General features: G+C 39.5%; 1 protein-coding gene across 2 annotated transcripts in view; it reads right to left on the reverse strand.

Moving 5' to 3' along the window:
• Positions 1–543: 543 nt before the first annotated feature.
• Positions 544–16,503, reverse strand: part of Zcchc7 (zinc finger CCHC-type containing 7) — a 176,522-nt gene continuing 160,562 nt past the window's right edge. For both annotated transcript variants that reach the window (XM_027403193.2, XM_027403194.2), the window contains exons 7-9: positions 6,086–6,181; positions 2,856–2,973; positions 544–1,761 (exon numbers count right to left, since the gene is read on the reverse strand). In XM_027403193.2, the coding sequence (XP_027258994.1) occupies positions 1,331–1,761; positions 2,856–2,973; positions 6,086–6,181 (645 nt within the window). In that variant the 3' untranslated portion in view covers positions 544–1,330. The remainder of the gene's footprint in view (positions 1,762–2,855; positions 2,974–6,085; positions 6,182–16,503) is intronic.

Below are 16,503 nucleotides of genomic sequence, written 5' to 3' on the forward strand. Positions count from 1 at the left end.
GTTATTCTACATAGTCCTGATCAATTCAGCCAGAAGCAGCGCAGTAAGAGGGAGAGTGGACAATTTATACTAAGGCTCACTGGGAACAGCATGTTCTCTCCAAAGATAACAGCTGGCCCCAACTATAGACACAGCAGTTGCATAATTAACCAAGAGTAAAATACAATTTTAGAATCCAACATTATAATTTTTTTGATCTCATATCACTTTATTCTGGCAGAGAGCTTATGTTTGGACAACAACACTTCAAAAAAATTTGTAATTAGTAAATTACGTGCATGTGTGCATTTCTGTGTGTGGATACTGTGCATGTGAATGAGATTGAAGGCTAGAGGTGTTGGGCCCCCTGGAGCTGCTGTCCTGGGCTGGGTCTTCTGGAAGAGCAGTATATGCTCTGAACTGCTGCAATATCTCTCCAGCTTTAGACAAAGGCATTTCTGACTCCAGATTGTGGTGGATTTTATGACTGCAGTGACCTGTCTAACCCAACTATGCTCTTCTACCTAAGTTCTCACTGTCTTTCGTGACAGCAAACACATGTACTCACTGTTTCAGGCATTTTATTTTTCTTATTCTAACATTAGGCTTTCACAAGTGTAAAAAAGGTTCACAAGTACAAAAGATTCTGAATAGCTTTGTGGTATTCAAAACGATCCATTAAAACAAATTCAGTTGGGTGATATTCATCTCTATTTCTTGAAGTATGGCTGTAAAATGGTAAAAACAGTCTCACTGTGATTATGGTAAAGTTTTGAGGATGCCTCCCATGTGTCTCAGGAAACCTGCCTTGCACACCCATACTGCAGACCCTGCACGCGAACTCTGCTATTGCCCCTCCTCTGACAGCTCCTTTCCACACCAGCTTTTCTGTCTGTCCAGAGAAAGACTCCAACAGCTTCTGGATTTGGATTTTCATTGATTTCCAGTGGTAAAAAAAAAAAAAAAAAAAAAAAAAAAAAAAAAAAAAATGCTAAAAAGGTGATGATTTTATTAGTAATAAATAATCTCTCTTCTAATGAGCTTTTAAGTCCTCAAACATGGCAGATGAATATTTAAAGAGCTTGTAATTTTTTCAAAGTATTTAAAAAAGGTTTTCTTAAAATGACAGGTTTCCTACCTCAAGTAGAATTGCTATAGGAACTGAAACCCAGGTTTACCTTCCTACCTAGTAAGCAGACTGTGAACACAGATCAGAGCTCTCTGTGGCCTCCGCTCAGCAACTCTAGGTATGGCCGAAATTAAGCAATCAAAACCCAAAACCTCCCTTCATTTAACAGTTAATAGAACGCTGCCAGAATGGTGTAACGTGAAGACCAGGTCAGAAACTGCCTCACAGCTTCGTTTTTTTCTTCCTTTGCTTAATAAGAAATAAATTATCATTGCTGTCATCTTCCGAGCACTTCCTTTTCTTGGGCTTGCTGCGCTTGCTCTCCCTGAGGAGCCTCTCTTCTCTCAGCCTGTGGTAATGGGAGGAATGGTGATGGAACCTGGATGGCTTCTGGTTTGCAACCCTGCCAGAGGCCTGGGGTTTGGAGCCCCTAGGGAAGTCTTCATCCACATCAGCACGCCAGCGAGCCCGCCTGTGCTTCTCACCTTTTCTCTCTCTGCTCATTTCTCTGTGGGTTTCTTTACTTTCTCGAGGCCACCTGCTGCTCTTCCTTGAGGAATGGCTTTTTCTCACATCATGGTGGCCCCTCTTATCTGTCTCTTCAATGTGTGGTCTTTTGAACTGCCTTGGAAAATCTCCGTTTTTCTGGATTTCTGGAAGACATAAAAATATTTTGCCTCTTTAGTCCATGCAGATTTCTTGTATTCTTAGATATAACTCAGCAGACATTTAGAAATGTGACCAGTAGGACATTCTAAAGAGCCTTTATAATTCTATTGCTAAAATGGGGAAATAGCCTCAAATCCTTTAGTATTTATGTAACTTATTCTATTCAACATATTTTTATAATGCCAAACAATGGAGACTAGAGCAGAAGGCATGGTCTTTATCTCATCCCTGTGAAAAATAGCCCCGTCTGACCGGCTCAAGTTCCTCCAGTGATGAAGGGTTAGTCTGAGAGGATACTGTGAAGCAAGATACAGAAAATGGCCGCTGGACGGTCTCACATGACTGTACCCTTGGGGGTAGCCCAAAACCTCCCTTCATTTAACAGTTAATAGAACGCTGCCAGAATGGTGTAACGTGAGAGGCGCCACACTGCCCAAGCCATTATTCCTCCAGAGAAGTGGATGCATGTGCTCCTGGACACACCTCAGAGGTCTCAGTGCCAGATGACACTGCCTCTTGTTAGGACCTGATGTACTGATCATGAGCATCTGATGGAAATGCTTGTGACAGCAGGGAGTGGTGGTTGAGGCCAAAGTGAGATGTATACAAGTGATTAGTAAAAACTTTCAGCTTAATTAAGCATAAAACAAGACATTCCAAGGATCATAGTGGGCCTTAAAGTGGGTAAATACCTTAAAGTGAGTTGCAAAAACTAGCCAAAAAGAAAAAAAATAATTTTATCAGATTATAATGTATAAATGCTCATTGTAGAAAACCCGAAAAAACATAAATTATAAAGAAAATACATCAGCCAGGTAGTGGTGGCGCACGCCTTTAATCCCAGCACTCGGGAGGCAGAGGCCGATGGATATCTGTGAGTTCGAGACCAGCCTGGTCTACAGAGTGAGTTCCAGGACACCCTCCAAAGCCACAGAGAAGCCTTGTCTCAATGCTCCCCCATCCCCCAAATGTTTTCTGTGCTAGCCAATGACCTGTAAAATAGGCAAAGACAGTATATAAAAAAAATAAATCAGGGAGCTACTGCAAAAGTGATCTAATCAGAAGTTTAATGACAAACCTTTCACTTTTCGCTTTATTCTCTGATCTCGCTGCTGGATCTCATATTTGTCATCATAGTAGTAGATGAACGGAGATGTTGGAAACGTCTGGTTAAACATTCGCCTTTCTGTACATTCCTACAATTGGATTTGAAAGAATGACATCACAAGGCTGCACTGTTCAACAAACCTTTCCATGAATTCTTGGGCTACGCTGATAGCGATAGTGCTGAATCCCACACAACTAGCACCACATACAGAGGCTGCTGTAAGTCTTTTGGACCACCCAGCCCGACAGTCCTACTATGCTTCTATGCTATTCCTGCAGGCCTGGGTTTCTTTCCTTCTTCACTAAGGAACCTTTTTCTCTTTTGTACTCCCTGCTAAGCTCCTCTCCTCACCCCCCAGTTGAGTTAACAGCCCTGAGGGGTGGGTGCCACTTTGTCTTATCCTCTGCTGGAGTTCCTTGGCATTAGGCAAATTATCTGCTCTTTCTTGTCTGTTTCCTCCAGTAGCCTTCCTATCAAATGTTTCTTCCTTTTCTTCTTCCTAGCCTCAAGCTGTGGCTGTAAACTGTTAGCTTTGTTCTCTCTCGAGACACATTTGCCAGCTTATTTAACTCAACACTCACTAGTTACTAGGGCAGTGAATCTTTTTCTTTAACTAAAAATTTCTCATGGGTGTATACTGTATACTGAGCATGTTCTTTGCTCTCTTCTGCCCTGCTGCCTTTTTCCTCTTGCTCCTCCCCTCTACCAACTCCCATCTGTTCCCCTTTGTCCCTGGGCTAAGGGGGTCTTATGTGAGGTGGGTGATGAGCTGTATCGACTTAGAAAAATGTTCCTGGGTAATTCTAGGAAGCCTCTTTTCTTTACTCCCTCAACCAAGTTGAGATTGTCCTTTTTACTCATTTGTCCCATGGCTGGTTTTCCAGATCTGCTGCCCAATCTCTTTCTTTTAGCTTTAACTGTTCCTCTATATACTAGTTGACACAAATGGACACAGCATGACAAGAGGGACACTCTCTTTCAGAGAGGCTTTCCTTTGGGACCTCCTCCTCTGTCTTCAAATCTTGCCTGAAGTTTATTTACAAATGTTAGCAGTTCTTGGCCTAGTACTAAAAAAAATATCAGAATGCCTTAAACAGCATGTGAAATACCCACCCAGAATTCAGCTGGTTCACCATATAAATCAATAAGAGTATCAATTTACTGTTACACCAAAAGTCCTAGTAATCTGGATACTCTCAGTACCCATGCCAACAGACCCTTTAATTCTCCCATCCCCCACCTTTGCATATCCTCCTGGAACAGCCTCTTTTTTCTCAGTGTGTACTGCTGTCCTTGCCTCTCTAGCTAAAATGAATGGAATTAGGGAAGGGACAATATCTGAGGGCTGAATCTCTGAAACTGACAGGGAGGGGAACTTGGACATCTTTCACCACTGGAGTAGTCTCCTATTTGGATACTGTTCTATCTAGACGGATGTAACTACACAGAGCTATATTGTATCACAAATGTTTTCCAAAGCTACATGTAAATTATATTTTGATTATCCACATCACTGGTCTCCTCTATTAACACAGATAATTGATAGCTGGCTATATAATTTATCTTCTGTTCTGGATTAGCCACACCAATGATCTTCTTCATTAGTGTTGGATAATCTAGAGTTCCTTCAGCTATGGCTGCCAATTACTGTAAATTGAAATTTGCCTAAGTCTAGAGTTCAGGGATAACTTCCAAATGCTCTTGATACTACCATCTACAGTAACAGCAGTAACTAGTAAGCAGGAAGCATCCAAATGTAACTATTTTTCTTTAATTGACCAAACATAAATGCTAGAAGTATATTCCTTTGCTCTAAAGAGATAAGCAAGCATATAAATTAAACACCTGTGTAATGTGTGTGGCAGCGGATGGCTAATATGAGTCTGTTTCCTAAAAGTTGCTGGCAACAGTTGGTGTGCAGAGGGCAACAGAAGACTTAGAGACGGTAATTTACGAAAAGAACCTTCTCTAGTTGGGTTTTCAACCTGAATTTTACAGAGGCGTAGTCAACTATACTGTGGGATCTTGCTACCTACCAGTGGGTTTGATCACATCAGAAATGTAACAGTATCTGAATGTCAGTGCTGTGTACCTTTTTTGTTTTGGAGATAAGGACTGAATGCCAGTGGGGGAAAAAGAGTAGTTACATCATCTGGTTGTCATGAACAGAGTAAAAATGACCCCTGAGTGTCTAAGCTTCAACCCAGCTTCACCTTCTACCTGTCACCCACCTTGGTCCCGGCTGCCTGAACATGGAAGGTAAACTCAACTGTTCACAGGCTCTGCCTAGCACTTTTTCTTCTCTCAGCCCTTCTGTCTCTTTGAATGTGTGGCACTGCCAAGGCCTGGACTGGAAAGGTGCCGCAGCCGGAGTTAAGAGGTAGCCTGCAATACTACCCGCTCTGCCACTTGCCTCTCTACCTCTCCTCTGACAAGTCCCGAGCCTCTGTAGGTTTTCTTCCTCCTGACATGGGATCTGGTTGATGTTTACCTGGTTGTTAGGAGCCTTTATGGATGGGAATCCCCTGAACAAGGATTTCTACTTCCTGTGCCACTGTTTCTCCGCTTTGACCTTACGGTTTCTTCAATGTATGGGTGTGAAGCCTACTCCTACTGGGTTTTAGCTCCAGGATGAGCTGCTATTGTTTTGTGTTTAATGTGGCAACTGGCTAGAGGACATCCATCCACCTTACAATAAGCAGTTCCTTCTGCTCTCATACTTGTAACACACAGTTTGGGCCTTTTAGTTTGGACTGGCACAATATTGGTCAGAATGGAATTTAGGCACTTGGGGAGTAAGTGTGTGAACCAATGTCTTTCTACTACTGAATGTCAGAAGTTGCATGACAAAGACTTAAGTGAATGTGGTATCAGGGAAAGCTGGAGAACTAAGCTTAAAACCCAAAAAACAGTTCAGTAACAGTCAACATAAGGCGAGAGGATACTGTCTATGCTGCTTCTAAATTTGCCTAACTTCATAAGCTAAATTTGATTTTAGTATATTTAAAAGAACTGTAGGCATATGCTTTGACAGCTATTCTTGGTAGAAGTGGGAGGAGTAAATTAGTTGAAAATACATCAAATCTTACTATTGAAGGTTAGCTTATAAACAAGTTCTAGTTTTACTCATTTTGAGTTCATTTTTCAGCAACCACTCGCTGACAACAAATGCCTTACGTCCAAATGTCACTCAAACTTACATGCCCATAGTGGCCTTTCCGTGCACAGTTGTAGCAATACACTAATGCTGATTGTCCAGAAGGGGTCTTTGGTTTTTTAGGTGGTCCAGGTTTAGTCTGCAACATAAATATTTGTGAGAGTTTAATACATGCTAGGGGAAAAGCAAAAGCCTCAACCTTTCTAAAAGAGCTCTTAGGTAAGAGAATCCTTAGAGATTTTGCTTTTTAGAGTTTAGTGTGGAGTGGTAGTGGGCTCTCGCTGAAGCCTAGGAGACAACAACATGGAAGGGAAAGACAGAGGCTCATGAAAAATGACAGAGAAGGGAGGGGGGTTCAAGGCTAAGGAGACACAAAAGGTCAGAAGCCCAGGCCTCAAAGAGTTTCATGGAAGGTCTGACCTACACTCCCAAGTACATCAGAAGCCTAGCAACACCAGCACAGAGACACTGCCATCACAAGTACAACCACTCACAGAGGTCTCACTGTGAAAAACAGGGAGGGCAGAGAGTAGTGTGATGAGTGAAGGGAAACACAGAAAAAAAAAAAAGTGTGTTATATAGCAATTTATTAAATTCTACATGTGTTTGATACATTTTCAGTATGTACATTATATTTCACAATAAGAGATGTTAAGAAATTGAATATAAATTGAAAAAAGGGAGGAAGTGTATATTATTATTTTGAGAAGCATGAGCAACAAAGGACAGGATTAAAGGGGGGAGTGTTTAGGAGGAAGGATTAGTTGGTGGTTTTAAATGGGAGCAACTTGATCATGTAGGCTAGTTGTGATGGAGAGCTGAAAATAGAAAGCAGAAAGAAGGACGGAGCAAACCCCTTATCCAAGGGGAGGGAAATGGGATCTATTTGCTCCCTTTCTGCAGGCTAGAAGGGGTACAGATGGGTGCTTTGGTAATTTACTTCTCTTGCTTATTAGACTTCTATAGCAAAGAGAGCTAGTCTGCCTGCTAGTATCTTTATCTCATGTTGTAATCAGGTGGTTTGAGGTTGCTGGGGGAGGAGAAGAGATGAGTTTCTGGTATAGGAAAAATAGTGTCTAGGTAATGAAACATCTTTAAAAAGTCTTGAGAATGGAAAGCTGGATTGCTAGCTTTCTTTTTGGTGCTGTGATCAAGCAACTGGCAGATAGCTTAAGGGAAGAAAGCTGTATTTGCTCAGTGCCAAAGATTTTGGTCCACCATTGTAGGGAGCTTGAAGCAAGGCAGACAGGAAGCAGGACAGTAATGGAAGATGACAGGGGAAGACAGAACCTCCAAGGGCACACCCCTTTTAACCTTAACTGATTTTCTCCAAACATGCTCTACAGCCCTACCACCTCCCAATAGTCTATTCAAATTCTGACTCTGTTAATGGATTAAACCATTCTTTAGGTAGGTCAGAGCCAAAGATCTAGCCCCCAGACACCCAGAGGTGTGCCTTACTAAGTTGCTAATTGCTATTAATCCAATCAAGCCAACAAGTCATCATCAAATTTGAGGTAAACAAAACCTAACAGTCTTTTCTGCTGATCATGGTACACAAAACAGAATTTACAACCTCAGCTATTACCAGTTAGGATATAAGAAAACCACACCTATTTTAAAAACTATTAAATAGATTTTAACAGGGATTTACATATGCAGGAAAGTCTCACTCCAGTGGTTTAGACTTTTCTTTTAGGTAAGATAACACCAAGAAGTTAGTAAATTATTACACAGAAATATTTTTCCTTATCTAAAAAAATGGCTATTTTTTGATATAAAATAAAACTGTAGCTATGAGCATACAGGAAGAAAACAAAACCCAAAGAGATATGGTAATTTTTTTAAGGAAGAAGTTGCTAAAAGCTATTCATGGGTTGGGCATGGTATAGCACACACCTTCGATCCCAGTACTCAGGAGGTAGAGGCAGGAAGATCAGGAGTTCAAGGCCAGCTTCAGTTACACTGCAAGCTCCAGGCTATATAAGGCCTATCTCAAAAAACCAGAAAGAAGAAGAAAAAAGTTAATGATGTGGTATGACCTAAGATGAAGCCTATGAAATATATCAGACTTGGCAGTTAGGAAGTTGTAGGTAACTTGAAAATGTTGAAAGCAACTTCATTTGAGTGGATGGGGCAGAATCGAGATTGCAATAGGTTTATCTTAAGTACAAAAACAGTGAAAGAAACTTCTCTGTGAACCGAAGGGAGCAGGTAGAGTAAACGCAAGTCCAATGATGGCGCCATCAGTGATGTCTGTCAGAGTCCTGAGCACGTGGCATGAGTGTATTCATATATTTTCAGCAATTCATTAAAAATATCAACTGCAGAATCCATGTCAAATATCACCCAGAGGTCTGGTATTTGAGAAGTCGGCAACACAAAAAATCATTGATTCCACTTCCAGTGAGAGAAGACAGACAAACCAAACCACTTCCTCCCCCACTCTACTCCTTTATCCTCTCCCCACACGTGTGTGCTTGTTTAAACAAAATATTGGACAGTGATAAGTAGTATGGATTAAGACAGTGAACAATTCACTGCTGATGACTTAGATTTGTTGGTAGGGACACCTTAATTTAAAAAAAATATCAGGCATGTGAATGCGCTGATTGACTCTATTCTTTGCAAAATTGCAAGGCAAGGACAAGCCAGCCATCTTGAGGATTAAAAAAAAATACCTGCACCTTGAAGGAGAGCAGGTGAAAGAGAGAAGAGGAGGTTCTAGAAGGTGAGTTGATGTCAGATGACTCATGGCTCTAAAACCAAAGGTGGAAATGCTCTGTCTGTATTTTAAGTGGTGTGGAAAGCCAGAAAAGCACTGGACGATAATGGTAGGTAGGTACTCAGCAACCAGCTGGCAACTTAGCAGGGGGTGTAGCTGATGATAAATGAAACAACCAACCTCCAGAATAATAAATGCTCTCTTAAAGGTACATCTATGCTTACAAGTGGCTCTCTTGTTATGCAGATATATAATATAGTCTATCACTAAAGTAGATGGGCTTTATAGGGTGTACACATTTCTCACTCCACCTGTACAATCTTTGGATGATCAATAGAGTCTTATAATTGGTCTGGAAGCCCTGTTTCTGTAGCCCATTTTCAATACAAGATGATCTTTCTGGTTTGTAACTCAGAACACACACTTCTCCATCTAAACCCTGTAATAACTTCTCACTCAGTAAAAAGCAAGAATCTTCCAGTGGGTCATTTTTTTTCCCCTGTGACCTTGCTGCATGTCTTGGTGTATCTATCACATCACCTCACTGGCCTCTTCAGTGTTCTCTGAACACTCTACACAAACTTCCTTCCATTGAGAGTTTAGCACCATTGTTCCACACCAGGATAGCTGTTCTCCAGATACATGGTGGTCATTATCCTGGTAAGGCCTCCAAGTGATGCTCCTTATACCCCTTCCTTTTGAAAAACAGAACAAAAAATTACCCCCCCTCAAAATATGTCACATCTGATATGCTAAATAATTTGTTTATCCAACCCAACCCTTTCCATCAGGTAAGAGGAAAGTTGCTCACTGCTGGACCCCACCTCCTGGAACAGGGCCAGGCATATGGTGAGAGTTCAGTAAACATAACGAATGAATGATGAGTTAATGCACATGTACAGTTCATGACTCACAGAAAAATTTTATGAATAATAGGTATTGTTAATAAAAATCAGATGCTTTGGGAAACTATTAATTTTTATATCTTCAAGGGCAAACCTATAAAATCATGCCATGATATGATAAAAAGCTGGAACAATTAACAATACAAATTCCTTGGTATCTTTCCTACTTCATGTTGACAATATGGCACATACTTGGAAAACCAGGAGGGAATCGGTGATGTAGAGAGAAGAGGAACTCAGCCTTCCAGTACCAGAGAAAAAGAGATACTTCTTAATCAAGATTTGAAAGCATGTTTCATATTGACAACTGCTATTTTATTTAGAGAATAATATCAAATACACCCTCAATGTTCATTTATGCCTCTGGATGGAGCACAAACATTTGATGTTCATTCAACTGAATAATGTCACTAGTTAAAAACTTCCATTATTACTAATAAAAATAGCAGCAGTATTTATATTGTTAGGAAAGTCTACACTGGTTTACAATAATTAATTAGTAAATGATTTGACAAACGCTATATACATGCTCTCATTTTAATAACTGGCATGTACTAAGGCTTAATAAGAATGAAATCCGCCTAGATCTTACCTAATTAGAGCACCCTTCTATATTAGAATACACTAGTGAAAACTCAATAATGACTTCCACTGGACAAATCTGTGTACTAGATTAAATAAAAATCTTTACACTGTTTCAAGTGTTGGCAATATAAAAATTTGAGCCAATACTTGTGCCATAGAACATCTCCCCCCCCCCCCCCAAGGGTTTTACGGTTCAGCTGTGGCTGTCCTGAAACTATGTAGACCAGGATAGCTTCAGACTCACTGAGATCTGCCTGCCTCTGCCTTCTCAGTGCTGGGATTAACACACCACTCCTGGTGCATTTCTTTATTTTAAATTAACAGTAAAGGTCCAATTTAAAGTGGAGTATGTCAGCTGATTAGTTCTAGATTCAGGGTTCTGTCATTTGGGCCTGTACTGCTAACAAAGAGTTATGCGAGGGAGTGAACAGTTTTGTTAAGACTTATTCAAAGTAAAAAAAAAAAAAAAAAGTATCCAAAGACTTTGACACAATGGATACCAAATGAACTATTTATTAAAGCAGGCTTCTTTTTTTTTTGTTACAGACATTTAAATAATCTATATTTGTAGGGTGATATCTTGGAGATTACTTTACTATCAATATATAGAAGTAATAACCTGGTAGATAGCATTACCTATGAAAGGTCCATCCCATCTGCTATTCTTGCTGAAAGCTTTTCATGCACCAGTAAACTCAGTAAATATCAGAAGATAAAGCATAAGCCTACCAAGCCATGGATTTACTCCTAATGTCTCCTCAAAGTGCAGCCTGATGCAACGATTACAAATGATTTTCTTCTAATGTCACTTTACATAACCCTTTTTTCTGCATGAATAGTTAGTGCGGAATGAATGAATGAACGCCATTAAAACAGTTAATCATTATCTGGGACACTGGCCTTACTCCCTTCACTACTTAGAATCTCCATGACAAAGGCCAAGAGATCAAAATGCTAGAGCTGCCTCAGTGTCCTATTTCTAACAGTAATTTTTTATGTAAATGAACCTGCTGGGCATCTCCCTCTGTGACCTTGGGCTGCCCTTATCTAAACTGACTTTGATCCAATGAGGGTTTACATCTAGTTGAAGCTCATTACTATACAGGGTATGCAATCAATTTTACTAATTAAAGGGAATTTTCTACTCTTGTGACTGAAAAATGGATTTATTTTTATAATCATACATATCCTCAAAGATAAGACCTTATGTTTTCATTTATCAGGACAGTTTTCATATGAACATATTTAAAAAAGCATAATAAATGGCTGGGGAAAATATATGCATGACCAAATACAAAACCGAGAAAAGTAGATTAGCTCAAATCTTTCTAAATATGTTACATTTGTATGTATACCTCTTAAATTGATATAATTTTCATAACTGAGGACAAATTTATTCCAACTATTTACAAATAATTTTATTCAACAAATTAATATTACAACCCCTTTCTTAATAATGACATTTTAAAAACCTAATCCACAAAATTAAAAGGCTTTCTCAATAAAATGTTATCCCAAACCAAAGGGACACTTTTACTCAAAGTCCATTAGCTGAAGTGATCCTTTAGCATCTATTTGACATTTGAGCAAAAAAAAAAGTTTGAGTTTTAAATATACTTGTTTACTGGTAGTGATGATGACTTTTATTAGCTACCCAGTGATGAGTAGAGGTCTCTTCTAGGTGTTTTATTTAGTTTATAGCATGTAGGCAGGGAAGAACCCTTTCCTCTGGCACTCTTTAGAACAAAAACACCAATGGGTCGATCATCAGTCTCCAGACAAGGAAGAGCACTATGGTCGTTATCATCACCTGGGACAGAGAAGAATGGAAGGGAGAACTTTTGTGGAAGCCAGGGTTGAGTTTGTGATGAGCAACAGCTGGGACCCCATGTACAAGCAGTGTGCAGGCTGACACTTTTTGGTGTCTCTGGAGGGTGATCTTCCACCTGTGACTTCAACTCTAGGCCTGTGTCCCTCATGGTTTTGGACAAGGCCCTCTCTTGGTCCATGTTCTTGTATTTACAGTATTACTTTTCTTTGAGAATACTGGGAGAAATTTTTGCCCCTAGCTAAGACAATGTTTCTTTTATGAAGATTTTGATTTTTTTTTTCTTACTGAGAAAAATAACTATTGCACCCCAGGAGACATTACTATTAATTTTCTATACCCTTAAAAGTGTTGAAAGTACTATATATATAGTAATACACATTTTTGTTTTATGGACTAAAACTGTCATATACCCAACAGACTCCAAATTCATTGGGTAATTCCTTAATTAGGCAGATTTTTGAAACATGTATTATGTACACAACAGACCGGAACGTCTCCTTTGGAGCATTTTCTAGTCTATCGGGTGATTACATCATTAAGCCACACATGCTACGTAGAAAAATCCTTATGAAAATTCATGAAAAAATGTACAGCACATCATTAGCATGCAGCAGGCATGTACGCTTTTGATAGTTTTCTGCTTAAAAAAAAAAAAACCTACATAAAGTAATTAGTCGAGGTCAGGATGGTATGAGACTGGTACCAGACACTGGCAAAAATGAAAATTATAAAAAAAACCCAACAAAACAACTTGTACCTATCATGATTTGGCTGAGAGTAATTTATATTATTGGAAAATGGATTCTTGAACAATGTGCATCTGAATTGAGGCAAAGCAAGAGTGTTCCTTTATTGATTTGATATTTCCAAAATACACTTAACTTCCTACCACTTTCTTGGAAATACTTGAGTTTTTTAAACCTATGGGTTCAAAAGTTGCAAGTGACCAATGGTAAAGCCAGTAATTATTCAAGGCCTTGCACTAACAAATGCTTAGGTATTTATGCCTTCATTTTATGTAATCAAGAGTTTAAGATATTACATGGGTGTACTGTTTCTCAGTAAGCAAAAAAAGCTGTTAAAGTAAGATGAATATGTATGTTACTGGCGTAAATTTTAGTAGTAGAGTTGCATATTTATACCATTAGAAAAGCAATAGGCTATAAGCTTTGTAAGGGTGTATTAAACTGACCACTTCCCAATCTTTCTATGAATGATGCACTTCCCACTAAAAAACCCAACACAAACAAAAAGAAAAGCCCAGTACTGGGAGAACAATGAGCATATGCAAGACCGTAAGGAGCTCAGCAGTACTCCCTCAATTCTCCCAATCTTCCTGGTTTAAAAAGCATCCCAATTTTCTCTAAAGGTAGCAGCATCTATTCACTGGGCCATGGCTAATTTTACACGGAATGCAAAAATGTTAGTTTAAGTTTAATTTACCACCCTATTTAAATATTTCCAATGTAGCTCTCCAACTGCAGAGCTATCCCTCCGTCTATTTTAATTTTAAAGTAAGTTAGCATAGGGCTTCCTCCTTAATCCCCAGAGACTACCTACATAGTGACACAGACGCACACATTTATGAGGGCAACATAAATGCTCTTCTGAAGTAATGTGCAACATTAAGTGAAAATCGTTTCCTGGAAAGATATTATAGGTATCTATATTTTATTTGCCATCTTAGACATATCTGGGTCTTTATGGCCTTATTTTAAAAATGTATTTCCTTTTTATATTTCCTGGTGCAAATGGACTGCATAAATAAGCAATGTGCTATGAGGCTTCAGACCAGCCGATAAAACCTTTCAATTTTCATGCCAGCTTCTTCTTTTGTAATTCAAATCTGCCTGGAAACTGGCAGCTCTGAAAACTGAAACAAGCACTGCCACAAATACCTTGTAATGCTATCGACCTTGTCTGCCCATGCAGTGAGAAAGGGGGATGCGTATGTGTCTGCAGCCATCCAGATAACACAACTCATTTTTTTTTTGGGGGGGGGCATGAGGTGGGGATAACAGAAGCCAGCCCCAGACTGCACCAAAAGCAGTCATTACCAGGCAAGCTGGAGAATAAGTCTCTTCAAAATACACAGTGCATTTAAAAACCATATATGAGGCTGAGCCACTGCTGTCATTACCAATTTTAATTTAGCTCCTTCAGTTTGCCAGCCAGATAAACTCTTTAGTGCAGTTTTTTAATCTATTTGCCACATTTATGTTTAAGATTATAGTACTATGGATAGGAGAAGGAATCACTTTTAGGGGAAATAAAGAAATAGATCCGCTTATCGGCACCCATCAGAAAGTTCATTAATCAGCCAGGCTTTGTGCCCTCTAAATTGAAAGGTTAAATAATCCTCTCAGGAATATTTCTCAGCCCCTCCGCCAATTGTCCAGAGAGGAGCTGCCATTCATAGCACACGGGATCAGTGACAGGGTATCTTACCACTGTTTGGACCCCAAACAATGACCTACAAATGGCCTGGTTTACAAAGAAACCTTTTAGTACACAGATGGAAAGGACCACAAGCTTTGATGTAAGGGAGGGTTGAGGAGGGCGTGGAGACAGGATATAAGGGAAGGGACAGAAAAGAATTCACAGACATTTTATCGACAGGTTTACTGGGGTAGAGTGTAAGCATGGAAATCATGTTAAATATACATCTTCCAACCATACTAAATGCTTACATAAACCTCCACTGATAATTATAGATTAGAACCATAGCTCTATTGTATTTATTAGTTAATACATGGGGACCCAAATAAATCTCAAGCTTTTCATTTTGACTATAACTCCATGTGACTTCCCCTCCCAAGCCTGTTTATTCTACAAAACACTGTTAGCCATCAGTCACAAAGACAGGAAATTTCACAGCTTCAAGGACCTGCTCCAGGGTAGTCTTGTTTTCTTTTAAAGTTACATTTTTAGAATTTAAACTTTATTTTGATGTATGGGTGTTTTGCCTGCACTTACGTCTGTGTACTACTTGTATGCCTGATGCCCACAGAAGCCAGAAGAGGGTGATGATCCACTGGAACTGGAGTTACAGATACCATGTGGTTGCTGAGAATCAAACCCAAGACCTCTGGACCAGGCAGTGATCTTAACCACTGAGTCATCTCCTTAGCTTTGGTCTTTTGTTTTTATAGGCTCTTGCTTGTCTTAAAATAAGGAACATGGACTAGGAATGCTCTTTGGAGGACAAATACCGCACTCATCGAGAAAGTGCCTAATTTGTTGTGTGTGTGTGTTTTTTTCTTCTGAACCCATACAAGAGCACAGCTGGGAGACTGCAGAGCTTAGCCAGCTCTCATATTTTGTGATGTTCTCTTGATCATTTCTGGCTTCGGTCATGTGCAGGCACAAGTAGTTTTACCTGAAGTGTAAAACCCTGGTATATTTTTGGTTTACCTTCCTATCTTATTAAAACAATCCCTCTCTTCCTTGTATATGATACTATAACGGCTGTGAACTGTTTGATTTCATATTATTCTCATAAAAATTTAGATAATTTGCTTACAGTAACTAGTTACAAGACATTGAAGTTATCAGTTAAAAATTATGCACATAGTAGCTTAATTCATATATCTCAAAGTAATGTCATCACTTATTTTCCTCCCTCTCTCCCTGTCTTGCCTTTCTGCTTCCTTTAATGCTGGGGATTAAACCCAGTACTAAACATGCATTGCAATGACAAGTACTTTACATTGTTATTTTTATAGCAAAGGAAGTAACTTTAATCTTCTGTGATCTAATCTTAAATGTTTTTATGCTGATTTTCAGGTAAATTAAATTAAGAAAATAATTTGTTTGCTGTACTTAATTAAGAGTTACTCACCTAAACCGGGCGTGGTGGCGCACGCCTGTAATCTCAGCACTCATGAGGCTGAGGCAGGAGGATCTCGAGTTCCAGGCCAGCTTGGGCTATATAGCGATTCCAGGCCAGCCTGGGCTACATAGCAAGACCCTGTCTTGGGAAAAAAGAAAAAAAGAAGTTACTCACCTACATTTTTGGAAACAAGTAAGACAAGTATAAATATTAAGAAAAGGAGAACAGCTTGTAAGTATTGTAACTCCAGTAACTGTAAGAAGGAAACATTGTTAGGTCACCAAGAAGAGGCTGTTACACTCTCCTCACTTTGAGCAGAGACACTCAAGGTGAGGTGCCGTGGGCTTGCTGTGTGGAGCTTACCTGCTGTAACATGTAATGAGGAAAGCTGTGAAGTGCGGCAGTTACCTCACTGCATACTCACAAAGTCCTGGGAAGCACTACCACCATTTTTAGAGCGAGAACTGAGGCTCTTCTGTGTTAGACATTTAATCACAACCTCTGAACATGCTACATGAAAGAATCAAACTTAGAACCAGAGTACAGCCCTAGGTTGGCATCTGTTTTTCCTTGTATTTGATAC

Source organism: Cricetulus griseus, chromosome 2, assembly GCF_003668045.3.
Source record: "Cricetulus griseus strain 17A/GY chromosome 2, alternate assembly CriGri-PICRH-1.0, whole genome shotgun sequence".
Classification (NCBI taxonomy): Eukaryota; Metazoa; Chordata; class Mammalia; order Rodentia; family Cricetidae; genus Cricetulus; species Cricetulus griseus.